Source organism: Canis lupus, chromosome 15 (assembly GCF_011100685.1).
Source record: "Canis lupus familiaris isolate Mischka breed German Shepherd chromosome 15, alternate assembly UU_Cfam_GSD_1.0, whole genome shotgun sequence".
Taxonomy (NCBI): domain Eukaryota; kingdom Metazoa; phylum Chordata; class Mammalia; order Carnivora; family Canidae; genus Canis; species Canis lupus.
The window spans coordinates 56,721,984-56,749,719 of NC_049236.1; the positions used below are offsets into that span (position 1 = coordinate 56,721,984).

The window sequence follows — 27,736 nt, forward strand, 5'->3', positions numbered from 1 at the left end:
TTCTTTTGTGAAATGTGTGAAAATGCTTCCTCAGAGTTTTAAAATCAATTCATCTTATTATCTTTTCTTCTTGTGAAAACTCTGAGGAAACATTTAATTTGTATTAAGAACATGTATGCCTCCTTTATTTTTTTGTGAAAATATTTCTTTCTGGAATATCTTCTCAAACATCAGTATCTGCTCTTTGACCACCAAATCATTGCTTTTTCTGGTTGCTACTGTTCATCCTTGCCATTTTCTTTTTCTCTTTCTCTGTTTTCAGTTATTTAATTGTTGTGAAGATATCAGCAACCAAGCACAGAACTCCTTTCCTTCTCTCAGTGAGCTCTACAGTCAGAATGTCAGGTGTATTCTTGAATCTGTTCGTGGCTGTTCATTTATGCCAGGAGCTCAGACTAGACAAAGTTGTAGGTCTCACACTTTTTAAGTCTTGTTTGTTAGCCTTTTTTTTTTTTTTTTTTTTTTAATGTTAAATAACATGGTTGTTGGATCCCTGGGTGGTTCAGTTGGTTAAGTGTCTGACTCTTGATTTTGGCTCAGGTCGTGGCCTCGGTCCTGGGTTTGGTGCACCCAGTAGTACACTTGCTCTCTCTCAAATAAATTATAAATAAATAACATGGATACACCAAATGCATTTATTTTATATTCCTGGAATTACAGTGATATGAGAGAAGTTCAAAACATTTAGGTTATTTTTCTTTGATAATTTGATAATTTTTATCCATAGATTAGATAGACATGGCCCAAAATATAATATTGTTGGGAGTGTCAAACCCATGTTGTCCCCAGTGAACTATAAGGATTAGTGGATTAGTGGGTTTGTATCAGCTAAAAAGGCTTCTATAACAGAGTCGTAAGGATAAGCAATGACTATGATGGTTTTATTTATTGACTTGAGAGTATTTTTATATTGAGTAAATTTCTAATAAGCAATGGATTAGGCCTATTAGCATTACAGAAAATAGAAATTTATTTTTAAAGTGATCGTTCTAGAGTTAAAAATTTACTTTAAATGGGCAAGAAAAAAATAAATTACTTAAATGTAGATTAGCAGCACGATAACAAAAAATCTACAGTCTCATTTGACCATGAGTTAAATATGAACCTTAAAAAAAAAGTCAAATAAAAGTCAGCATGACCCTGGAAAGTATTAATAGAAATGTGACACGTAAGAACTGGGATATAAGCCATCCACAGTACAGGATGTTGGCAAGGAACACAATATGAGAATACTATGTATAATTTTATTCTATGTGTATTTAAAAAGATATTCAAAAGTTAGAGAAGGGAAAAGAAGAAAAGATAATAAGATGTATTGATTTTAAGACTCTGAGGAAACATTTAATTTGTATTTAAGAACATGTATGCCTCCTTTAAGTATTTTTTGGTGAAAATTATTTGAAATAATTCATATATGTAAAAATTGAAATGAAAAAATATATTTAAAAGAAGGCTTAGTAAACTGTAAGATCTATTATATGGTATGATGTACTAATTACTACTTAAACTTTGCTCTCCTAGAAATCAGCATGTGTTCACAAAGATTTTTATCTTAACAAAGCCATGAAACTAGTCAATTAGACAAATCTTCTAGATATACTGATTCCCTCCCACGTCCCCTCCTCTGCATCACCATCAGTATTATAGAAGCTAAGATGCTGGTTGATGGCAAGTTGGGAGGGATAGGTATGGTGGAGAAATGTGAACGGGGGTGGGGGGGTGGAAGGGGGAGTTAAGAGGATGATTATAGGATTCAGATCTGGTTGTAAGGTAAGTAGAGAGAGACTGATGAATCCTGAGAAAAGAGAATAAGTCAATGAGCTATAGAATCAACAAAGGCCAAAAAGCAGTTTTAGTAATAATGAGAGTTGGAGAGATTGAACAATAAGGGGATGTGCTCAGAGAGGGACATTTCTGAATTAAGTCTTGAATATAAAGTAGTTCCAATCGGGAGTAGCCTCATGTCTGTGGGTAACAGAGATATAGGCAAGAATTAGAGCTTTATTTTAGGTGTTAAAATGTTGCTGAGGAACACTTTTTAAGAAGATAGCTCTATCTCCCTCTCCCTGTGTGTGTGTGTGTGTCTTTCTCTGTGTCTATGAATAAATAAATAAAATCTTTAAAAAAAAAAAAAAAAAAGGGCAGCCCCGGTGGCACAGCGGTTTGGCGCCGCCTGCAGCCTGGGGTGTGATCCTGGTCCTGGGATCGAGTCCCACGTCGGGCTCCCTGCATGGAGCCTGCTTCTCCCTCTCCTTGTGTGTGTGTGTCTCTCTCTCTGTGTCTATGAATAAATAAATAAAATCTTAAAAAAAAAAAAAAAAGATAGCTCTAGCATTTTTAGCCATTTGTGGTAGCAGTGGTCCATTTGGCTATATCTTTGGCCTGAGCTCATAGTAGTTGTTTCATGTCATGGATGACATCTGAGATTTTGGGCAAAGGTGATTTATATGGTTGAAAAATGAAATTTTACTGATAATTTGAAAGTTTTAATGTTTCATGGAACATTAATATCTCTTACCATTATATGCATGCCTATATGTGCTTAAGTTGAAATTGAATTTTGTCAAAACTAACCTGTGAATTTGGAGGAATTTACACTAAACTCTTTAATATTCTGTGTTGACTTTAAAAGAAAAATCTTGTCCTTATTTAACTTTAGAATTTCCACTCTCCCCCCTCAAAATAAAGAATGCAGCTAGATTTTTTTATTTTCATGGCCATAGTGGGTACTATGATTAAGCGCTGATGTCTGAAAACCTAACTGATGCTAAATAAGTTAATTTTATTTATGACACTTTGGACACCCAACCTTAGTACGGTCTTCCTTCTCCTCATTTTAAGGTATTTCTAGAAATTAGTTAGAACTATAAGCATTTGCTTATGACCTAGTTATTTTGAGTGTGTCCCAGCTTATTATTTCAATTTTAATATTTTGTTTCGGAAACAGTTGACCTTTAAATTCTAGAAATAATTTTTATATGTTATTAAATCATATTTTAAGAATTGTCCACAGTAACAGACTTTTTACAAATGGAACTAAGTTTGTAGCAATAATGATAAGTAGTATTTCTCTGGGAACTTTAAATGTATAAACTAGAAATTTTGACTAGAGAATTAAAAGTGGGTCAAAGAAGCTCAGAAATATCACCATGCATCACTGCGTTTTTATGCTTTGTATAAATAAGAAATAGTGTCTGTGTAAGGGTTTCTTTACATTTGATTCTTTAGTGATTTCATTTTATTTCTCTGAAACATTAGAGAATGAAATTAAAATAGTTTAGATTTGTTTTCTTCTGTTCATTTTACTCCATTTTTTCAGTTTTTAAAGATCAGATTATAAAATAATTTATCATTCTGATGCATAAATCATCAATTGAGACTAAGTGCACTCTTGTCAATGTGCTTTTTCTTAAATCTATTTCCAGTAGTAACTAGAGCTTATTTTTTCTTGAATATACTGACAAGATTACTAGTATTTGTTATGCCTTGTCTCATGAAAAACACAGGTTTAGAGTAATATATGCTTAAGAAACAGCAGGGTAAGTTGAGTTAGATACACTTAAGCAGTAGTAGTTGCCATTGCAATTTTCAACCAAAAATTTTAATGGTACTTTTAAATGAACTGCAAGTCTTAAGAAATATGGTTTATTTATGGTCTGCATCTATTACATATTGATGAGTTATAACCTTTTTACTTGTGGATCATTGATTTTCTAATTTTTCCTCTTTGTCCAGTGATATTGGGATTGGTCAGTCTCAAGATGACAGTATAGTGGGATTAAGACAGACGAAGCACATCCCAACTGCACTGCCCGTCAGTGGAACCTTGTCATCCAGTAATCCTGATTTATTACAGTCACATCATCGCATTCTGGACTTCAGTACTACTCCTGGTGAGCACCACCCATGCCATTTTTGTTTTCTCGTAGTAATCTATTTTCTGTTTCTTCTGATGTAATGGTAATGCTTGTATGCTCTTGGTTTGGCATGGAATATGTCAAATGCAGAACGCCAGAATGAACCCTAAGTCTGACACAATTGGAATCAGTTCTTTTTTATTCTTCAGACTAGTTTGGTATGGTCATGGGCAAATTAATCTCTCTGAACTTGTCTTCTCTTTCATAAAATGAAGAGGACACATACCGTGCAGATTATTATTAGGTCATATTAGAGGAAAAGGAATATTTTAGGTTAGCTTAATGGGATTTTTTTTTTAAGATTTTATTTATTCATTCACGAGAGACACAGGAGGAGAGAGGCAGAGACACAGGCAGAGGAAGAAGCAGGCTCCATGCAGGGAGCCCGGTGTGGGACTGGATCCTGGGTCTCCAGGATCAGGCCCTGAGCTGAAGGCAGATGCTCCAGCACTGAGCCACCCAGGCGTCCCAGTGGGATTTTCAATATTAGAAAGACAAACTTTAGATTCACATTTTTCATTTGTTGTTACCAACCCAACAATCTTTTTTTTTTTTTTTTTTTTCTGGATGTGTTAAAACCTGATGATCTTATTGCTGCTGTTGTATACTATTGTGTTTATATTTGTGGACCAGTTATCTACAGGGAAAAATGTGTTCATATAGTAAATCAGTATGTTGTCTGCCAGAATCTTTTTTTTTTATTTAAATTCAGTTAATTAACATATAATGTATTACTGGTTTCAGAGGCGGGGGTCAGTGATTCATCAATCTTATATAATACCCAGTGCTCAGTACATCACGTGCCCTCCTTAGTACAATAGTCCATTGTATGGATAGACCACATCTTCTTACTCATCATCTGTGGATGGACATCTGGGCTCTTTCCAGAGTTTGGCTATTGTGGACACTGCTGTTGTGAACATTGGGGTGCAGGTGTCCCTTCTGATCACTACATTTGTATCTTTGGGATAAATACCCAGTAGTGACTTCTAGAATCTTTAAAGAAGGATTATAATAAGGGAGAGATGCAAGTTCAGCGTTATCTTTTCTGAGGAGGCTTTTCAGATACTTATATTACCATTCACTAAAATCCTTTTTATTAACATACAGCTTTTTTTCCCCCAGACTTGCCAGATCAAGTGTTAAGGGTTTTTAAGGCTGATCAGCAAAGCCGATACATCATGATCAGTAAGGACACCACAGCGAAGGAAGTAGTCATTCAGGCCATCAGGGAGTTTGCTGTGACTGCCACCCCGGATCAATATTCGCTGTGCGAGGTCTCGGTCACACCTGAGGGTGTCATCAAACAAAGACGGCTTCCAGATCAGCTTTCCAAACTTGCTGATAGAATACAATTGAGTGGAAGGTATACAATATCTATTCTATTGTTTCTTTAACTTATCTTCAAACTCACACCGAAGTCTAAGAGATAAATACTTTGAAAGGGTTTTGAAATGAATTAAGCAAACTAGAAAGAAGTATATTCTCATTCTCTGAGAATTGCTGTATCAAAGTAAATTTACCCAGCAGTTTGTTGACCCTCACGAGGATCTCTTAAGAACCTTTTGCAAAGCAGGGCACTGTGCCCTCCGTGTTGTTATGGCCTGTCAGGGCACAGGGCACAGGGAATCACTTCTTAAACTCGCTCTTTAGGACACTGGCCCCCAGAACAGCACTGGGTGCCTAATATAAAGCCACAGAGTTAAGCCTGATGCTCTTCTTGTATATGTGCATTCACAAACACATTTTTCAATAACATTCTAGTGTCAATTGCTCCTGCCTGCCTTACTTTCCTAGAGCTTCATTTGTTAGATGAAGATATATATGACCACGTGGTTAGCTAATGGTGTCTGTTATTGTGCAGTACACGATGAAAAATACCTCACTCAAGGACTAAACTTTGAGTTGCTTCAGAGCTTTGTCTCCTACTGCATGATTGCATATATCATGTATTACTTGCAAGAAAACATTGTACCTGGTTTTGTGAGCCTCTTGAATATTAATTTCCTTGATATGTGTAATTTGTATCCTCACACCACAGATTAGTGAAAATTAAAAGTTTTGGCTCTTATTTAGTAACCAGATTCTACACTGATGGAGTATTATGTAGTTCTATAAATCAAATTTTTTTTCTTTCTTTCTTGCCAGATGGAGTGTTTTATCGTACTTGATTTTTCCATAATGTATATCTAAATCTGATTTAATTCATTCAAAACTTCACTTTTCTTGCTATCAACTATAACTTTCATGCTTTTCTTCACTACTGCTTTATTTCCAACCCTGACACTAGCAGATAGTGTTGTTTCAGGAGATCATTTTTTCTCATGACCATTTGAATGTACATTGATATATATATATATATCTGTAACCATGGTGGAGTTCTACAGATCTCCACTGAGGTGCAGATTCATGACTCACATTCAAGAAAATTATAGATGAATACATGTCATGGGCTTTATGAGTAATGAAAACTGGGAATGTTACATCTGTGAATGTGAAGGACTCAAGGTATGTGTTTCCTGTCCTGGTTGCTTTGGTGAAATATGCAAAAGGCCAGTTTGGCAGGACTCCCACTGCGTTCATTCTGTTTCTATCTTTATGGAATTTGGCCTAGGAAAACCATCTGTCTACAAACCAAACGCCCCCCCCCCCCCAAAAAAAAAAAAAAAAAAAACAGGGCAAACATCTGGATTCGATTTTCAACAAGTTATTTACAAAGAGAAAGGAGTATTAATAAGTTCTTGTCTCTGTCACTGAAATTAACTATCATTAATTTTGGGAGTCTATTTCCTCATCTGATAATAATACCTGCCCCACTTACTTGTAAGGTTTTTATGAAAATCAGGTATTTAATATTAAAAAATCTGTTTTAGGATTGTTGTACTCACAGGATCAAATAGAGGGGAGCAGCTTATAGGTTTCTTTGGTATTTAAATAAATAGGTAAACTTGGATTAATCCAATTTGGACCCATCAATAGTCACAGATTCTCTCTGGGAAAATAGGGTGATGACCTATGTCTGATCTCTCTCATTGCCTTCCTTAGAGCCTATTTTTTTTATTTATTTAAAAAATATCTTATTTAAATTAAATTTGCCAACATATAGAATAGCACCCAGTGTTCATCGTATCATGTGCCTTCCTTAGTGTCCATCACCCAGTTACCCGATCACCCCACCCACTTCCCCTTCTGCAACTCTTTGTTTCCCAGAGTTAGGAGTCTCTCATGGTTTGTCTTCCTCTCTAATTTTTCCCCACTTGGTTTCCCTCACTTCCCTTATGGTCCCTTTCATTATTTCTTATGTTCCACATATGAGTGAAACCATATGATAATTGTCTTTCTCCAATTGACTTACTTCACTCAGCATAATACCCTCCAGTTCCATCCACGTCGAAGTAAATAGTAGATATTCATCCTTTCTGATGGCTGAGTGATATTCACAGTATACATATACATCTTTTTTGTCCATTTGTCTGTAGAAGGACACCGAGGCTCCTTCCACAGTTTGGCTGTTGTGGACATTGCTGCTGTGAACATTGGGGTGCAGGTGTCCTGGCGTTTCACTGCATCTCTATCTTTGGAGTAAATCCCCAGCAGTGCAATTGCTGGGTCGTAGGGTAGAATCCTATTTTCTTATTTAAACTGAAATATGAAATTTAGCTCTTTTCTGTCACTTTTTAGCAAAAACAGATAATCTAGAAAGCAGGGAAGGACAGGAGAAAAATGCATTACAACTGGTACAAGTGAAATGCCGTGTGATTGGTTAGCTTCCATCAGCGGCCTCTGGCTAGGTGATCCTGTGCGCTGGTGACAAGGCCCAGCTACCTTCTCTGTCCTTAGAAGAATTCTTGCATCATCCAACTGAGTGTTCTTGTCAATGTTATTTCCAGAACAGGATGATGCTTTCAAGTAATGTCATGAGACTGCTGCTTAGGCTTTGAATTCTGTGTTCTGCAGGTACTACTTGAAAAACAACATGGAGACAGAAACTCTTTGTTCAGATGAAGATGCTCAGGAGCTGCTGAGGGAGAGTCAAATCTCCCTGTTGCAGCTCAGTACTGTTGAAGTTGCCACACAGCTCTCTATGCGAAACTTTGAACTCTTCCGTAACATTGAACCCACCGAATATATAGATGATTTATTTAAACTCAAATCTAAAACCAGCTGTGCCAACCTGAAGAAATTTGAAGAAGTAATTAACCAAGAAACATTTTGGGTAGCATCTGAAATTCTGAGAGAGACAAACCAGCTGAAGAGGATGAAGATCATTAAGCATTTCATCAAGATTGCACTGCACTGCAGGGAATGCAAGAATTTTAACTCCATGTTTGCAATCATCAGGTACGAACATATGATCTCCTGGGATTGAGTCCCCACATTGGGCGCCCTGCTCAGCAGGGAGCCTGCTTCTCCCCCGCCCCTTGCTTTCTCTCTCTCTCAAGTAAGTAAATAAAATCTTATAGACATATGATAAATTGTCATTTATCATATATATCTAAATATATGTATATATCTCTCTATATATAAATCCAGGAACATCATATAATTTGTGTAAGTGTAGTAGGTTTTGTTTTTTTTTAAGATTTTATTTATTCATGAGAGACAAAGAGAAAGAGGCAGAGACATAGACGGAGGGAGAAGCAGGCTCCGCGCAGGGAGCCCGATGTGGGACTCCATCCCCAGACCAGATCACACCCTGAGCCGAGGGCAGACGCTCAACCACTGAGCCCCCCAGGCATCCCAGTGTAGTGGTTTTTAATTGAATCATATTGAACCATTCTTTTCCTCTAAATCCAATCATTCTTAATTTAAAATCTCCTGTAAACTACATTTAGAGCCCAGAAAAGCTATATTCGTTATTTTTTTAATTTCTGTGACTTTGAACAACTTCTTGAAATTTCTCTGAACATCAGTTTATTTCTCTGTAAAACAACTATGCCCCAAAGAGTGATCGAATAGATTAAATGGTATTACATATATGGAGTTCTATCAGCTAGCACAAAGCAGATGTCCAGTAAATGTTCATTTTCTTCCCCTTTAAGTGCTTAGATTGAGGCTGGAAAAAAATATAAACTGAAACTATTAGGAATATTGATATTCATGGTGATTATTAGTCATTTTCTCTCACTAGGAGTTTGATCATACTCATTATGACTTTTATTTTATTACTACAAGATAGTCTGTTTTATCAAATGCCTGCTATGTGCCAAGTGCTTCTCTATGTATGGAGACAAAGCTGCAAAACAAAATGCTACCCTTATGATACTTCACATTCTAGTTGTTTGGTTCATAATAAACCCAGACTAGAAAGGTATAAAGGGAAGAAGAGTAATAACCCTTGGCCCTGACCCTGCTTCTATCTTCAATTCTCATTACCCAGAATTATTAATATTTCTTATGAATCCTGTGAATTGATATGCAGCATAAACACAGAGTTATGTGTTACTAAATATGCTGTTTTACTTTCTTCGTTGATAATAATGAGTAACTTGACTTTATGTCACTTTTCTTTTTTGTCCTTTCAGTGGCCTAAACTTGGCCCCAGTGGCAAGACTACGGACCACCTGGGAAAAACTTCCCAATAAATATGAAAAGCTGTTTCAAGATCTCCAGGACCTGTTTGATCCTTCCAGAAACATGGCAAAATATCGCAATGTCCTCAATAGTCAAAACCTGCAGCCTCCCATAATCCCCCTATTCCCAGTTATCAAGAAGGATCTCACATTCCTTCATGAAGGTAAGTGTAAAATAGATTTCTCTGTCTTTACTTGTGGAAACACAGAATAAATGAGTATGATGTGATCCCCTTTTCCTTCTTTGCCAATTGTAGGAAATGACTCAAAAGTAGATGGGTTAGTCAATTTTGAGAAGCTAAGGATGATCGCAAAAGAAATTCGTCATGTTGGCCGAATGGCTTCAGTTAACATGGACCCTGCCCTCATGTTCAGAACTCGGTAAGTCTGTCAACTTCAGTAGAACATGTGGGCTTAGAGAAGTGTGGGTTTACAGCTTCCTAATAAATGAGAAACTTTTGAATATTTATATTTGTAGCACAGTAGAAATTTTATTAGGTCATGCTGAGAATCCCCATTGAGCTCTAATTTGAAGTAAATATCTTATTCTGCATCAGGTATACTTTTGACTGTCAGTAAATACAGCTTGTCCTGCAGAAATTTTTCAGTTGGCATGGGGCAGAACTATTCCTTATTTGTCAGAACACTGATTTGTGGAGCTAAAACTCATAACTGATAGTATGAACCAAAATATGCAAAGAACCCAAACAATATTGTCTCAGTATCTATACAATGGATTAGTTGTCAGTATAGTAAAAAATGATTAATCTAGTGAAGGAGAGTAGTTTTTAGAATAAAAAATTTAAATATGTCTGTCTTTTGAGCTAGAAGAATATTGCCAGTAAAGTTGCGTGTACGAGGTGATTGTACAGTTTAATGTTTGTGAGCTTCTAGTACTGCTTATCCAGAAGTCTAGTCCTTTCTTTCTGAGCTTGTGATCTTTCTGTCTCTCTCTCTACACCCATGCTTCAATCTCCATGGCTCTCACTTACAGGAAGAAGAAGTGGAGGAGTTTGGGGTAAGTGGTGGAGACCTTGCAAACCCACACACAATTCTTATTCTGCTCATTGCATTGTTTTCTTACCTACTATATTTTCTGATGCTTTGCATTTTTTCTTAACCCTCTTGCTCTAGCAGAATTTCAGTTGGCAAACTGACTTCAAGTTTAATCTGTTGGGGCTTTTGCTTTTGAGGTCATGATCCATGACAACCGTGAAATGACTGATGATTGTTCTGGGGAACTGGCCAGGCATACTTTGGAACTTTCAAAAAGATTTTATTTTAATTTGTGTGCTTTGAAATGGAGAAAGCCTAATGCGGAGTTAGGGGAGGAAGAATGTTAAAAGGAAAAACTGTGCAATATAAATACTATCGCACAGATACTTAACATAATATAAAAAGTGCCCCTACGTGTTAAAACTAAATTTTTTATAGCTCAACTAACTACTATTTTCATCCTATAAACCAATACTTTTTAAACATAATTCTTAACAATTCATGTGCTAGTTCTGTGTATATATATGTTTACACATTTGCATGATCATTTTATTAACAGATTGACCCATATTACTTTAAACACGCATTACATTTAACTCAAGGAATAAGGAAATGATTGTGAACAGTGTAATTTTATTTAAATGTATTTAAAGCATCCTCTTTAAGAAAAATAAATTTAATGTAAATCTCAATGATTTTAACTGTGTATTGCATGAGCTTTTTATATATAATCATTGTTATTTGCTGGCTTCTCTGAAAGAACTGCCTTGAACGCTCTATAGATAAGAAAAGCAGAATTTCCTAGTTCGACTAGTAGCAGCAGGTGCCAAACATATATATATGTTTGTATGTATGTGTGTATAATTCTTTTTTAACTTTAAAAAAATTTTAATCTATATTAGTCTATATTTCTCTGTAACAGTTTACTTACCAGAATGAGGCATGTGATCTTTTGAACATAAAATACCTATGTAAGTCTTATTATGTTTCAGATAGCTAACACAATCCCATGCTAGAGTGAGCTGCATATCTACCTTTTCATCTTCCAGGTCTCTCAGCCAGGGTAGTACAAATGCAACAGTGCTAGACGTTGCTCAGACAGGTGGTCATAAAAAGCGGGTACGTCGTAGTTCCTTTCTCAATGCCAAAAAGCTTTATGAAGATGCCCAAATGGCTCGAAAAGTGAAGCAGTACCTGTCCAATTTGGAGCTAGAAATGGATGAGGAGAGTCTTCAGACATTATCACTGCAGTGTGAGCCAGCAACCAACACATGTGAGTTTTTCCTTTAAGTGGCTACGAATCTGACTGGAATGCAGATTGGTTTCCTGGGCAGTGCCATACATGGGCCATGACAAATAGGGCTCAGTACAGCGTGGTCAGTAGCACCCTGGGGACATACTGGCCTTTCCCCTGAATGCTACTGTCAATTCCGTGCAGTACTGTCCTGGACTAGACCTTGTGTCCAGCTAGGTTAGTGTGGAGAGAATGATGCCAGAAACTTACGGCGCCTGCCATCTTGGTTGCATCCCCTTTTTGTCATAAAAGATACTTCCAGATTGACGGGTAACCTGGGAGGGGGGAGGAGCCGACCTTCTCAGAGGGACCTGTCCCTAAGCTAAGCGTGCTGGCTGCCTTTTTACGCTCTCAGTCTGGACAGCACCCAGCAGTAAGTTCACCTACCACATAAGCAGCAATCCTGCTACACGATAAACCACAACTCATCCTAGTGTGTAGCTTCCAGCCTTTAAAAATCTGGCCAGGCTAGAAGTGGGGGCAGTTTTCTGTTCACTTGGATCTGCATTCATGTAAGGTAGAGGCATTTTCCACCTAGGACACTTTTGGGTCTTTTATGGGCAGGTTTGAAGATACTTTTTATAGACTTTAAGTATAAGATGATTTGAGAAGATTCAAGTTATTAGATTTTCCCAGGACACTATGAAAACACTGTGTGTCATGGTGAAGAGTTTGTTCTCTGGAGTCAGACTGGTTTGAATTCAAATGCTGTTTGTTCCTCAAAATAGCAGTGTCATCACCCCAGGCAAGTTAATTGAGCTGCCTAACCCTTAGCTTCTTTGTGTGTACAATGGAGGAAGTAGATCTGTCATTGAGTTGGTTTTTCAAATATTATTATACATACAGCATTTCTGGATCATGCTAAATTGGTTTGCCTTCTGTATGCCATGGAATTATATACTCAGTATAATATTCAAGCAGTATTGGTTACTAATAGCTAACATAGACCATTCTACCCATTAGAGAGAAAATTTGATAGTAAAAAGATGATTAATACCACTTATTAACTAAAAACTAAGCTCATATATGTCAAGGAATTTTGGACTCCATTTTGAAAAGTAATTCCTAACAATCTTCCTGTTGTAGCTTTTATCATTTACTTGTGCTTTTTATATACATATAACGTGTGAACTCTCCATATTTTTCTACTTTTATTTTAATGTTGTAGTATTGGATAGTGTAATCATCATTTAAGAGCTAGTTTCATAAAGTAAATATCTTTGTCCTGTCATGCCTTTGTGGTCTGTAGGTGAGTTCTTACCCACTCCCATTTCTGTTTTTATACAGGCGATAGGAAAAAAAAGATATACATTTTTAGTGTTCTAAAGTGCAGAAAGTCTTGTATATAGTTACTAACCTCTGAAATTTCTTGTTGTTTTCAAATCAAATGATTAACAGTGCCTAAGAATCCTGGTGACAAAAAGCCTGTCAAGTCTGAGACGTCCCCAGTGGCTCCAAGGGCAGGGTCACAACAGAAAGCACAAGCCCAGCCGCCGCCCCCGCAGCCACAGCCCCAACATAAGATCAACCAAGGCCTTCAGGTTCCTGCTGTATCCCTTTATCCTTCACGAAAGAAAGTACCTGTAAAGGATCTCCCACCTTTTGGTAGGTGATTAAAATCATATCCCCGCCTTTGAGACTATCCAGTGTCATGGTTTTCAAATTAGGAAAAAATCCTTATCTTAAATAACTCTAATATACTTGAGTCACTCTCTCATGTTGCCTCTTAACAATAAAACGTTAATGTTCAGTAAGTGAAACTTAACTCTTGCCAGTGGAAGGGACTGTTTATGTTATAGAGTCTCTCATTTAATCTTGCTCTTTGGGAAAAAAAAAAAAATCTTGCTCTTTGTCATGGTGGTGGGGGAGTGTAAAATGGGAAAATTTTGCTTTTATTAATTTTTTAATGAGTACAGACATTACTTTGTTCATATACATTATTTACACCAGTTTGGCCTCATGATCAAGGAATTGTTAGAATTTAGGTAGAATATATTTTTAAGTGAAATGATTTGTCTGGAAGTGAATCCTTATTTTTGAATCATTGATTCTTGTAACTTGAGGGGGAAATATAGTTACTTCCTGAATGTTAAGGAGCCAAATCATGCTTCATCTTTCCCACTAAAATATATCTGCAAGTTTAGTTCCTTTATATAAATGGGACAGCAAAATTATATTTCATAAAATGTATCAGTTCTTTTATATGCATGTATGTGAAAGGAAACAATAAAAGGGAAGAAATTGAAGAAAAAAACTTACAGAGTTTTCTTAGATAAAATTGGTACTTGGGCACCGATATAGTTCCTGCCCAGTTACAACCTGTACATGAGGAGGGCAAGAGTCTTAGAGTAGGTCCTTCATACTCTATCTTTGGCCCTTTCTTCCTCATCAGCAAGTATGCCGTTTGTGGAGAGTGACAGCAGAATACCTTTACTTGCCATTTTCCCCTTTGATATATCTGTATTGCTCTCCCTATCACAAATAAGCTGAGTTACATATTTATTTGTCCACTATCATATTGATATTTATATATTACTAAATCCCCTGCAACCTGACTTCTATCTTCTCTTTTACATGGAACTTCTTATAAGGAAGTTTATCAGTCTTTCGTTGAGTTAAATATAGCCTATTAGCCAGATGTGTAGGTGTGCCTGAGTATAAAGCACTTTTTGAATCTGTGTATAATGCTGACCTCAGAACTCTTTCCCAAATCCAAACTATTTATTCATATAGCTGTAGTGTAACTAACATTTTCATGCATCTTTGTTATCTTAGCATCTATACATGTAAATAAAATATTGCTTTAAAAGTGGTCTTTAGGGACACTTGGGTGGCTCAATGGTTGAGCATCTGCCTTCGCCTCAGGGCATGATCCCAAGGTCCTGGAATCGAGTCCTGCATTGGGTGCCTTGCGAGGAGCCTGCTTCTCCCTCCGCCTGTGTCTTTGCCTCTCCCTCCCTCTCTCTCTCTCTCATATGAATAAATAAATAAATAAAATCTTAAAAATAAATAAAAGTGGTCTTTAAAAAATTGTATTAAAACAAGATCAAATGCTTACATGAAGTAAAATGAAGGATTAAATCTTTGTTAAATTTTACTGCCTCCTTCTTAAAGGATTCTGTTAAGTCTAAGAATATTTAAGCTAGCATTGATTGAGATCGTGTCAGGCTATCATGCCTTTCCAAGTATCTCTTTTTTGTCTAAAGTAAGGCAATTGAGAATGTCTCATAGGAATAATATTTTAATGTGACCGCCTCATTTCTAAAAATAATTTTTTTGGGGAAAATCACCTTATAGTGTTATATGTAATCCTTTTCCTTCTACCCTCACCTTACTTGATCCTACATGCACTGGATCACTCCCTTCTGAAAATCATCTCTCTGTGACACAGGGCACTGCCTTCTCTTATCTACTTATTTGATCAAATATTAATTGTATGGAATTCCTAAGAATGCTTTTATTAACTTTTCCTACTACTTCTATTTAGCTCTTGGCTTGTTTGTTTTCTCCCGTCATTCCCACTTCTCCTGAGCTCATATGTCCAACAGTACCAAAACACCCGTTGTGAGTTCACCAAAGTACTTAAACTTGAATTCCAATAGTAAATATTCTTACCTGTATCACTTTCACCCTAAATTCTAATATTTTCAAACTGTGTTTATTCTTCATAGTTTAACATATTGTTGAATAAAGATGGTGATTACTTTAAGATGTAGAAGCTGAAGTAAAATACCAAAAACAGTCCACTTCTAGTACTCCAGCAGATAGCAATCAGAAACCTCATTACAGGTGTCGTGTGCCTTCTGTAAGCTTTCTGTTTATACCATGATGAGTACAAAGACTGCTGAGATTATGAATGTAATATTAAATTTTACAAAAAGGCTTTAGTTATTGATGTTATTTCTTTTTAGTCTTGAAAAGTACATACTTCTTTCTTTTATAGGCATAAACTCTCCACAAGCTTTAAAGAAAATTCTTTCTTTGTCTGAAGAAGGAAGTCTGGAGCGTCATAAAAAACAAGCAGAAGATACTATATCAAATGCATCCTCACAGCTTTCTTCTCCTCCCACTTCTCCACAAAGTTCTCCAAGGAAAGGTAGAACTTAAGTTACTTACTGTTTTCCTTTATAGTAACCTAGAACATTTCCAGTACAGTCAATTCCAGTTATATATTACATCATTTTTTGATATTAGAGTCACTTAAAATGATCTACTATATAATGCCCAAGGGATTTTCTTCCCTTCAGTTTATGAATTTGGAAGGATTTTGGTATTTTTCTTAATATTATACTTTCTAGCAAGTAATGTTAAACTGTATAAGGCCTTTTAAAACATACATTTAAGATTTTTATTGATTGTAAGTACAGAAATAATTATTTTTATATAACAATAATTACAGAGTTAGAGGGCTTTAAACACATAAAGAAAAACTAGTATCTTCCTGATTTATTTTTTCATTGTATTAACACGGGTCTTGATTATCTTTTTATCTTTTTTTGTCACTATTTTGTCTTATTTTAAGAGACTAAATTCTAGGCAGACTATCTCTTATGTGGATGCTTTCTGAGATTACAGTAACTGACTTTTTGCTGCATAAGTCCCTGAGTTACTTTCTCCTCCTCCCCTGTAAGTGAATGGGGGGAAGCCAGTCATTTTTCTCTGGAGGAAGGCCAAAAAGAGGAACAAATTGTTAGATATCACTGACGTAACAAATACCTTTTCAGCTTTGCTTTTTAGATATTTCAGACATCTGTGCATTTTGTGTGGGTATCAGTCTCTACTGTCCTTGTTAAATGGATACATCTAAATTCTTTTCTCATCCTGTTGTTAGGTGGCAGTGGCAATCAGCTGAGATCTTTTGGCTCCGGGCAGTTGGACTTAACCAGTTCCTCCTCTTCTCTTGGAAGTGAGAACAGTAACAAGAATAACAATGCACCACGGACCTATGGGATAGGTGGGGTTAATAGAACCAAAAACGGGGTGGGCAAGAGAGGACCTTTCTCATTATTAGCTAAGGAAAATGGGAGATATCCTCTAAATGTCAGGCACTCCGTCTGAGTGATTATTTTTTCTAGAGATGTTTTTTTTTTTTTGAGCAGACTGTTCAGCGAAGGCTTTAAATCTTGTCTGTCAGAACTTCCAGTGTGGTTTATAAAAAGGCTTCTCATAGATGAACACATTCAATCTTATCAAGACCTGTGCGCAACCTTTAAAAAATAAATCAGGAATTAACAAGTTACTGAAAGGATGGGGAAGTACTATTTAGAGAAAAAATTAGCAACATTTAGGTGTTCTAGATTTACTTTTTTAATTAGGTAAGTGGCACTGAAAAATTTGTACTGCATACATATAATCATATGAAACCAGTATTTTAAGGTAACATGAGATCTATAGTAATGTTTTTTAAAAAATGAGTACTGTGAAAGAAGATCTGAATTTTTTTCACTAAAAATATTAAGGCATGTGTCTCTTCCTTTGTGACTTTCAAAACTATTTTTAGCAACAAAGGAGAGTTAAGGGTCCTTTGGGCCAAAAATGTCCTTTAGGATATCCATTTAGACATCGTGATGGTTTGGGAGAAAATGGAGATTTTGCACATCATATCCTTCAAAACAGTTGGCTTTTATTATATTATTAACATTGAAAAACCAAATGGCAAAAATCCAAAAAGGTCTTCTTCAGATATTATTCTTATATGTCCCATTAAAATTGTAACACAGATACTTCCAGTTGAATTACTGTATACCATAAAGTTTGAAAAACTTCATCGAAGGTTACTGACTTCGCAGTTTGAAAAAAAAATACTTTTAAAGTTGATCATAGTTATTCTTCAGTTTCTTTTATATAGACTAATAGGAGTGCAATTTATACTTAACAGGAGCTAAGAATAGTCCAGTAGTGCCCTGATTTCTGCAGGCTCACATTGTTGCTGCAGGCAACATTTCCTGGCTCACATAACACTTTCTTTTTTTCCTCCTTGATCTTTCATTAAGCATGTTAAATTTCATTCGAGTAAAAGTTTACTGTATCTTAGTCACCTGGTCTCTACAAGTAAAATGGTTTTTTTCCCCACTTCAATGGTGCTATCTTTGGCCTACATTTTGGTTTTGCTTCAATTTGTAGATTTCAGTTTTATGTCATAAACCTACAGTGTCTGATTAATATGGTTGTATTTCCCGTGCAGGCTACACCTTGGCTCCCAGTGGTACTGTGGATAATTTTTCAGATTCTGGTCACAGTGAAATTTCTTCACGATCCAGTATTGTCAGCAATTCTTCCTTTGACTCCGTGCCAGTCTCGCTGCATGAGGAGAGGCGGCAGAGGCATTCCGTCAGCATCGTGGAAACAAACCTCGGCGTGGGCAGGATGGAAAGGCGGACTATGATGGAACCAGATCAGTACAGCTTAGGGTAGGCAGCTTTTCTTTAGGTTCTTTACATCACTTCTTCCATCCTTTACTCCCGATGCATATTTCTTTTTTTTACAATAATGCCTAAGAAATGCTCTCCCATCCCAGTTCTAATTTCTGTAATTTCAAGATTATTAAATGCCATGATATTTTTGTTGTACACACTGCTTCTTAAGTTAGGTTTATTCTTTATTGGAAGACAGCTGTTCTGTGCTAAAGGCAGAGGGTGACTTTAGGATGTATCCCAGATCCTTTGTAGGAGCTACCTTCCTGAAATCAGATTATGTTGAGCCATGCTTTAATCTTAGAAGGAAAGTGTTCCTTTATTTCAAGCAAGTTGTTGTTTTCCCTCTGTATTTATTTTTTGGTAACGATAAGGGAGCAAACCGGCAGACCTGGCTGCGAGAATGCAGTTCAGTGGCGCTTTCATTCTCTTCCTGGGATGGACACAAGCCACCTTTCCGGGAAGAACAACAAGTATTTGGGTTTACATCCTAGATGAAGTTAACAGTCTTGCACCTTTTTTTCCTTTTCACTTCTTTCAATCACTTAGGTCCTATGCACCAATGGCTGAGAGTCGAGGCTTATATGCTACAGCTACGGTAATTTCTTCTCCAAGCACAGAGGAACTTTCCCAAGATCAGGGGGATCGGGCTTCACTCGATGCTGCCGACAGTGGCCGTGGGAGCTGGACGTCGTGCTCAAGCGGTTCACATGATAACATACAGACCATCCAGCACCAGAGAAGCTGGGAAACACTTCCATTTGGGCATACTCACTTTGACTATTCAGGGGATCCTGCAGGTTTATGGGCCTCAAGCAGCCATATGGACCAAATAATGTTTTCCGATCACAGCACAAAGTATAACAGGCAAAATCAAAGTAGAGAGAGTCTTGAACAAGCTCAGTCCCGGGCAAGCTGGGCATCTTCCACAGGGTACTGGGGAGAAGACTCAGAAGGTGACACAGGCACAATCAAGCGAAGGGGTGGAAAAGATGTTTCCATTGAAGCTGAAAGCAGTAGCGTTACCTCTGTGACCACAGAAGAAACCAAACCTGTTCCCATGCCTGCCCACGTGGCTGTGACATCGAGCACTGCAAAGGGACTTATTGGTAAGCTGATTAGAAAGCTTTGTCAAATCTAACCTGTTTCAGAAGTAAGATTATGTCTTCATGGTTCTTGTTCTCTTTTTGTCCCATCCATTGTTGTGTAGGGCTTCCAAATTAGCAGTGTGTTCAGAATTTTGAAATGAACGGTATTTAAGAGCCCAGGTACTGTGGTCAGGTACATACAGATATATTTTAACATACTAAACATCCAGTAGATTTTTAGCAGTCAAGATCAGCAGATTATCATTATGGATGTTCTCTTATTCTTTAAGCTAAAATTATCAGAAACGATGCCAATTCTTTCTAAAGGAAGAATTTTCATTTAATTGGAACTGGTTTAAATGTTCTATTATACTTTGTAAAACTTTGCACTTTATGTCTATACATCTTCCATTGACTTTTGTTATGCAGACAAATTGGGCGCTAAACAAATTCTCTCTGCACACTGTAGAACAAGGGAGAAGGTACTGAGAGATAACATAAAGCACCAAAGCATAGGCCTGGGAATCTGGCAGATTGGGGTTTGAATCCCTGTTTGTCACTTTACTAGCTTTATGATATTGGACAAGGTACTAAACTTTGCCTATTTCTTCCTCCATAAAATGAGTCAATAATTTCCTCTAAGATAGCTGATGTGGGGATTAGAGGAAATCTATGGAAGGCACTTAGGACAGTGTCTAGATAGGAATTCATAAGTACACGAAAGATGCTGTTGCTCTGCGGCTGCTGTTTCTGTGTGAAGTCTCCCCGTGTTCCCCTAATCCTATCAGGTTGTAGTTTCTATGGCATATTCAACATCTACATAATTGAAGTGTAGGAATACAATACAGGATACAGAGTGAGAAACTCTAGAGTGTAATCATTACAGACATCACTTTTATTAGTAGGGAAATTATAGTTATTTTGCCATATAAACAGTCATGGATGAATAACAATACCTCTTCTTGGGTTGTGATTTTTAAAGCACTTTTTTTTTTTTAAAGCAAATACTCAGTATTTTTACTGCAAAGAAAAGAATGATTTTCAATCCTAATGATTCTGTGAAGTTCAAGAAAATAAAACTTTAGTTCTACTTGCCTTTACAGATCTCGTGTTCTAGGTCATGAACATTAACAAAAGGATTTTTAGAGAAATACGTGCTGTATAGAGTTTTTTAATTTGCATCATTTTTTTTTTTTTTGGTACTACTTTTTCCAAATTTAATTCTGTTTTCCAAAATGAGGTCCAAAAACCTGAAAGTGATCTAATAACTGATTCTCTGACAAGGGTAATGCTGGGTAAATGCCCAGCAAAGATGGACTAGCCTTTCTTGACCTTGGGGCAGGGAGAGAAGGAAGGAAGGAAACTTTCATCAGGCACTAGAAATGTCCCAGGCATAGTACTTTTTCTCTTAGCTTCATTCTTGCAGTAAACCTTATTACTATTTTATAGTTTAACAGATTGCTTATTACTAAGTTCTCTTGCCAATTATTTTACCGCATAGAAATAACCATCATGAATATTTGGTCCAGTTAACATCCATTCCCTTGCCTACAGTATCCCCCACTACCATCTCATACCACACAAAATCACATTTGTGATTACACTGTGTTTGCAGTCTTAATAATTACTTGTATAATTTATTATAAACATTTGTGGCGTGAAATATTCTTCCAGAAACTTTCTAATGGCGGTGCATTGTCTTTACTCTAGTGCGGAAGGAGGGCAGGTATCGAGAGCCCCCGCCCACCCCTCCAGGCTACATTGGAATCCCCATCACTGACTTTCCCGAAGGACATTCCCATCCAGCCAGGAAGCCTCCAGACTACAATGTGGCACTTCAGAGATCTCGGATGGTCGCCCGACCCACTGACACAGCCGCGCCTTCGCCCATACAGCAGCCGCACGGGCATCCGGCGAGCGGAAGGCCGGTGAACAAACCACAGTGGCATAAACCCAATGAGTGTGACCCGCGCCTCGCCCCCTATCAGTCTCAAGGGTTTTCCACCGAGGAGGATGGTATATATGCATTCTTAAAACCATAAAGCTAGCTGTGTTCACTTATGGGGCTTACTGTAAGCTTTCCAAGGCATTTGTTTTCTTAATATCGTGGTCAGCTGTGTCTTTAGCCATATACTACGGGAAGAAAATATTCAGAGGTCCAAATTTAGGGTTAAAGCTTTCATATGTTTGAGGTTTTTTGTTTGTTTCTAAATGGCTTAAGAAATACCAAAGATTGGGACGCATGGGTGGGCCAGTGGTTGAGCATCTGCCTTTGGCTCAGGACCTGATCCCAGGGTCTGGGATCGAGTCCCACATCAGGTTCCTTGCAGGGAGCCTGCTTCTTTCTCTGCCTATGTCTCTGCCTCTCTCTCTGTGTCTCTCATGAATAAATAAATAAAATCTTTAAAAAAAAGAAATACCAAAGATTGCAGAGGAGAGCACTTGTAATAAAGTGTGTACATGACTAGATTTCTTTACTAATTGTCAGTTTTCTGTGAAAATGTTAAATTTGGACTTTTAATAAGTTCAAATGAAAGTCTCATAAAGAAATATACTTCTCTAACATTTTTGCCTTCTTCCTATAAATCTACCTGGCTGTGCTGAAGAAGGACAAAGATTATTCCATCCCCTAATTTTTTTTAAGTTTTGCTTTTTGTATAATGATTATTTGCATAACAAGTTAAACACAAAAAATGAAAATTCTAATCCTGCCACTTGCAGATAACCACTATTTACATTTTGTTATATATCCTTCTAGATACATGCTGCTATAATTTATAATTTTCAATAAATTTTTCAATGAATAAACGATGTTTCTATTTTTATATTATGTATATATAAAGATATGCACCATATGTATTTTTTTAAAACTCTTATCAAATCATTTCTTAGGTGAGTTATACTAAAAATAATAGCTATGGTATTTTTATTTAACCTATATTGAATGTGTTCTCTCTTGCACAAGAAACAACCCGCTTACTGATTTTTTTTTTTTTTTCCTTTCTTTCCTTCCTGGTTATGTTTACAGAAGATGAACAAGTATCTGCTGTTTGAGGCACAGGCTTTTTCTGGATCCAGAGTTAGCCACCTTTAAAAGGAGAGCACAAGAAGACGTCCCTAGCAGCGGAGCCTTGGAACTCACATTCTGAGGCTGGTGGACCAGTTTGCCTCCTTCCCTGCCTTAAAAGCAGCATGGGGCTTCTTCTCCCCTTCTTCCTTTCCCCTTTGCATGTGAAATACTGTGAAGAAATTGCCCTGGCACTTTTCAGACTTTGTTGCTTGAAATGCACAGTGCAGCAATCTTCGAGCTCCCACTGTTGCTGCCTGCCACATCACACAGTATCATTCCCAATTCCAAGATCATCACAACAAGATGATTCACTCTGGCTGCACTTCTCGATGCCTGGAAGGATTTTTTTAAATCTTCCTTTTAGATTTCAATCCAGTCCTAGCACTTGGTCTCATTGGGATAATGAGAAAAGCTAGCCATTGAACTACTTGGGGCCTTTAACCCATCAAGGAAGACAAAAACAGTGAAATCCTTTGAGTACAGTGCTTTGTCCACTTGTTTACAATGTCCTTTTTGTTTTTTTTTTTTTTTAAAGAAATGAATTTAAAGATTGTGTTCAGAGAGTAAATGTTATATCCATTTAATGATTACAGTATTATTTTGAACCTGTAAGTAGGGTTGCCAGCCTGGGTTTCTAAAAAACCAAATATGCCGGACAGGGTGTGGTCACACCAAGAGGAGGGAAGACCTGGCTTGTGAACCTGTCTTCCTGTGTCCTTCTGGCCTCGCCTGTGAAGTGCCCTATCCTGGAAGTATAAGATGTTAGCCAATTACTTAGATACCAAGATCCCTCATCCACTCCTTCCCCAGTGGGTGGGGTTCTTCCATAAAACTGTTTGCACATGGCCAGGGGAGGGAAATGGGACTCTTGTGTCCTGTGTCTGAGCCTTATGGAGTGCAGGATGGTGTCATTTGAGGGCGTGTCCTGCTCCATTGAGATGGATGGCAAACCCCATTTTTTTAAGTTATGTTTCTTTGATTTTTGTTAAATTAGTTTTAGGGATTTTTTTTTTTTCTGTTGTTGTTTTTAAAGAAAAATGTTTGTAACTGGATAGCATTGCAGTGAAAGCAGCTTGGGATATTGGAGCTAATGCCAGCTGTTAATACTGCTCTTTCAAGACAGCCTCCCTTTATTGAATTGGCAGTAGGGAAAAAAAACAAGCCTTTAACGTGATAAAAGAACAAAAGATCAAAAACCTGATTAGACATGCCAGCCTTTGCAAGGTGGGTTAGTCACCAAAGACTAACCTGTAAGTGGCTTTATGGACGCTGCAGATAGAGAAGGCCTACGTGTAGCAACCACCTGCTCACAGCTGCTATTAACCCTATAATGACTGAAATGACCCCTCCACTCTATTTTTGTGTTGTTTTTGCACAGACTCCGGAAAAGTGAAGGCTGCCAATCCGAGTAGTACTCAAATGTGAGGAACTGCTGGTCTTGGATTTTTTTTCCATTAAATTCAGCTGATCATATTGATCAGTAAATAAACGTAAATAGCTTCAAATTTTAAAAGTCAAATTGCAGTGTTTTTTCACTGTATCAAACGATGTCAGTGCTTTATTTAATAAATCTCTTCTGTATCATGGCATTTGTCTACTTGCTTATATATTACATTGTCAATTATGCATTTGTAATTTTACATGTAATATGCATTATTTGCCAGTTTTCTTATATAGGCTATGGACCTCATGTGCAGATAGAAAGACAGAAATCTAGCTCTACCACAAGTTGCACAAATGTTATCTAAGCATTAAGTAATCGTAGAACATAGGACTGCTAATCTCAGTTCGCTCTGTGATGTCAAGTGCAGAATGTACAATTAACTGGTGATTTCCTCATACTTTTGATACTACTTGTACCTGTATGTCTTTTAGAAAGACATTGGTGGAGTCTGTATCCCTTTTGTATTTTTAATACAATAATTGTACATATTGGTTATATTTTTGTTGAAGATGGTAGAAATGTACTATGTTTATGCTTCTACATCCAGTTTGTATAAGCTGGAGAATAAATAAATATAACATAAAGCGTTGTCTATATCCTTAATGAATCGTGCATGCCTTTTATTATAGAAGTGTAATAGGGCTCTGGGGTCTCATTGCAAGAGCAAGTCCTCAGGAGGCCAAAGAGATTTAGCCTAGTTAGCCTAAAAACTGACCAATGGCCTATTCTTTTAGGTAGCTTTCTGTGGATTCAGAGAAATTAATGTTACAAACCAAACCATGTTCAGAATGCAGTGTTTCTTGAGATTCAGTGAAAAATAATGATGATGATCGCTAAATGTTTACATAACATTTGTTTCTTCTCAGCCCTTTTCCAGTAAAGATCTCTGTGGGGCATAATATTTTAATTCCCAGTATTAAGAAACAGAGCCTCAGAGAACTTAAACTGTCATTCAAGATCATGACCACTAAGTTAAAGGTACAATTTAGATAATGATTTAAGACTTCTAATGAGTACGTAAAATAGCATTGTTGTGTCTTTAGAGTTCTATTGTTTGGTAAATCTGAATAACATTTCAGTCTATCGGAAGGGCATTATACTTAAAAAGGTAAAAATCAGTTAAACAGCAGCAACCCACTTAAGGACATTTTATCATCCAGGGCTCATTTCTTATCCTTAAGCAGGTATAAATAAAAGTATCCACCACCCACTGGGAAGCTTCAGAAGTTGGAGTGGAAGCATATGGAAGCACATGCGCAAAATGTGAGAAAGTCGAAAAAGGAGTCAGAAGTTTAGTCCTAAAGTTTAGTACTAATGTGGCCACTGGCCAAACTTAAGAACACTCTTATCAAAACAATAACCCTATGCTTTATTTAATGCAAAGCTCTATTTAAACTTGTCATTCAAAAAGCTTAATTATCTCAAATCTGGTTCAAAAAAAGAACCTGATGTTAATAAGCTCTTCATAACTTTTTGTGTTCTGCTAAAGTATAGGAAAAAAATCAGCCACTATGTGCCCATTAATGAACACTTTTGTGTTTTAGATTACCCTTAAGTGGCCAGAGACTTGTTTCTGCTTCATGACTTCAAGATGCAATCAATAGTAGTGACAGAATTAAGTCTATATCACGTTAATAACAGAATTTGGCCAACTTTTAGGAACGTCGTAGAAAGTACTTTGTCGGCAAACATTTGGTATTTTATTCTCTAATCAAAAAAGCCACACAGACCCAGGTCTGTTTCCATACATCCAGGTTAAAGCCCTCCACATAATCTCCTCCGCTTAAATCCACTTTCCTCTATTGGGACATGTGGAGTTTATGCTCATCTATATATTTTATCTCCAGTTCACTGATAATATCTCCCCAAATGTTCCTGAATGAAGCAAGCTTCTGAGAATGCTTGTAGCAAGAACACCTTTTAGGTCTGTGTACTAATGTATTAATGTGTTATTGCACTCCTGTTTTTGTCAAAAAGAGGGCGCTGAGTCCTTGATTCCATGATCTAATTCTCTTAAAAACCGCTTACTCAAGGAAAAGTGAATCAACTGAGGGTAAGTTGTTGATGGAGAGGAAATGACTCTGAATATTCACTAATGTCAAGAAGAATGTTGAAAGGGGCAATAATGTGATGGAAATGAGAAGGACAGAGATGGCTGCCAAACTGACAGGACTTTTAAGTGAATGAGCATTTACCCCACTGAAAATGAGACAGAAACATTGGAACTGAAAAATAATTGTGAATTGTACTTTTTTTTTTAATATCCACAGTTTTTGACAAGCACAATAAAATTCCTATCTATGTTTGAAATTATACTTACTGCCCATTTAGTTTTTACAATGCCATGGCTATATAACAGGAAAATTTATAGAGGTGATCAAAACATTACACGCAAGGTTAAAAGAATCTTAGAAAAGGCTTTATTTCACGGGCAATCAACAAGATCATAACAATTTTCATCATGGGAAAACTTGGGCAAATATAATATTAAAGTAAATTCAGAGTCAAATGACCAATTTTATAGAGGAGGGGACATAATAAATACCCTGGACTGAATTTACTTCAACACCTCAAAAATAAAAATTAGTTATATTCTGTAAATAGTTTCATAAAATTTTTAAAGACTTTATTAATAATATTAACTACTGGGGCACCTGGGTGGCTCAGTTAGTTAAGTGTCTGCCTTCGGCTCAGGTCATGATCCCAGGGCCCTTGGGATCAAGCCCTGCATTGGGCTCCCTGCTCAGCAGAGAGTCTGCTTCTCCCTCTCCCTCTGCTGCTCCCCGTGCTTGTGCTGTCAAATAAAATCCTAAAAAAAAAAAAAAAAAAATTAACTATTTGACCAAACACTGAGTTGCCACACAGTATGGTCTTATGAGAACCAATGAATAGTATATCAGAACATTTGAGGTTTTCTTTTATATAGATTTATAATTTATGCAAAACATTTTTTTCCCAAATAAGACTATAAAATTAATGGAGGATCAGTGTCACATGTAGCATTAAGATAAAAATATGTGCTATGCTTCCAGATGTAGTTAAATGAGCTCATTTCATTCATGTTATGTACTTACTGTGGTCTAATGCGCTTTTCTAGATGCTAGATATTTATCGATTTTATTAAAATGAACCAAGGTGCTTTTTAATTACAGTTTTTTTTTTTTTGCAAAGTGTTTCCCATTTCTCAGGCCTTAGAGGGCCTTCCTCAGTGATCCTAAGATAATAAATGAATACCTTATCAAGTAGTCTTGATAAAGGAGATACTTGGCACAAGAATTACCCATGTAGACTTGCCAGCAATCCATGAGAGGGTCCTGGAATAAGTACTGTGGCTAGGAGGGAAAGCACCAACCAACTTAAACTCATCACATTCTGTTTGGGGTATTTCCATGCAAAGGCAAAAAAAAAAAAAAAAGCAAGAGCTATATTCAAATCAGTATGCAAAAGGCGTGAGACAAGAGAAGTGATGAGCATGCAGAAATCATGAATAAGGAGTCTGAAGTCAAGAAAGAGATTAATCAAAGACAGGAGTGGGGGTAAAAGTCTAGCGCAACAGATGCCTGTTTCTTAAGGAGCAACCAAATGATGTCTTCAATGTACCTGAATAGATTTCCAGTCTCAGAACAATTCCCTTGCAGGGTGGCTCTGTGGATTGTTCTTATTCTCCCTGAAACCAGGATGAAAGCCATTCCTATTCTTTGCATTTCCTCTTCTGATAACTGTTCTTCTCAGCACCTGGAACAGTGCCTGGGATCTGTAAAGGTTTTTATAAATGAATATCAAGCACCCTAAAGGGCCCAAATTACACTGGAACACTGGACAACCAAAATCAGCCAACATGCACTTATTGAGGGGCATCTACAACTGTGCCCAGTACCGGGAAATACTCAGAAGTAAAATAAGTGAGTTTATTAAAAAATTGGATATTTAAGATTTTATTT

General features: G+C 36.9%; 1 protein-coding gene across 13 annotated transcripts in view; it reads left to right on the plus strand.

Annotated features, from left to right (window-relative positions):
• The window catches only part of RAPGEF2 (Rap guanine nucleotide exchange factor 2), a 241,904-nt gene extending 217,525 nt beyond the window's left edge, over positions 1–24,379 (plus strand). For 6 of the 13 annotated variants that reach the window (XM_038559121.1, XM_038559122.1, XM_038559125.1 and 3 more), the window contains 14 exons: positions 3,736–3,893; positions 5,043–5,283; positions 7,875–8,258; positions 9,443–9,654; positions 9,748–9,871; positions 10,485–10,508; positions 11,536–11,759; positions 13,179–13,385; positions 15,724–15,876; positions 16,612–16,734; positions 17,965–18,190; positions 18,743–19,302; positions 20,992–21,297; positions 22,310–24,379. In XM_038559121.1, coding sequence (XP_038415049.1) covers positions 3,736–3,893; positions 5,043–5,283; positions 7,875–8,258; positions 9,443–9,654; positions 9,748–9,871; positions 10,485–10,508; positions 11,536–11,759; positions 13,179–13,385; positions 15,724–15,876; positions 16,612–16,734; positions 17,965–18,190; positions 18,743–19,302; positions 20,992–21,297; positions 22,310–22,335 — 2,968 coding nt within the window. In that variant the 3' untranslated portion in view covers positions 22,336–24,379. The remainder of the gene's footprint in view (positions 1–3,735; positions 3,894–5,042; positions 5,284–7,874; positions 8,259–9,442; positions 9,655–9,747; positions 9,872–10,484; positions 10,509–11,535; positions 11,760–13,178; positions 13,386–15,723; positions 15,877–16,611; positions 16,735–17,964; positions 18,191–18,742; positions 19,303–20,991; positions 21,298–22,309) is intronic. The other 7 variants (XM_038559127.1, XM_038559133.1, XM_038559124.1 and 4 more) reach the window with 6 other exon arrangements.
• The last annotated feature ends 3,357 nt before the right edge of the window (positions 24,380–27,736 follow it).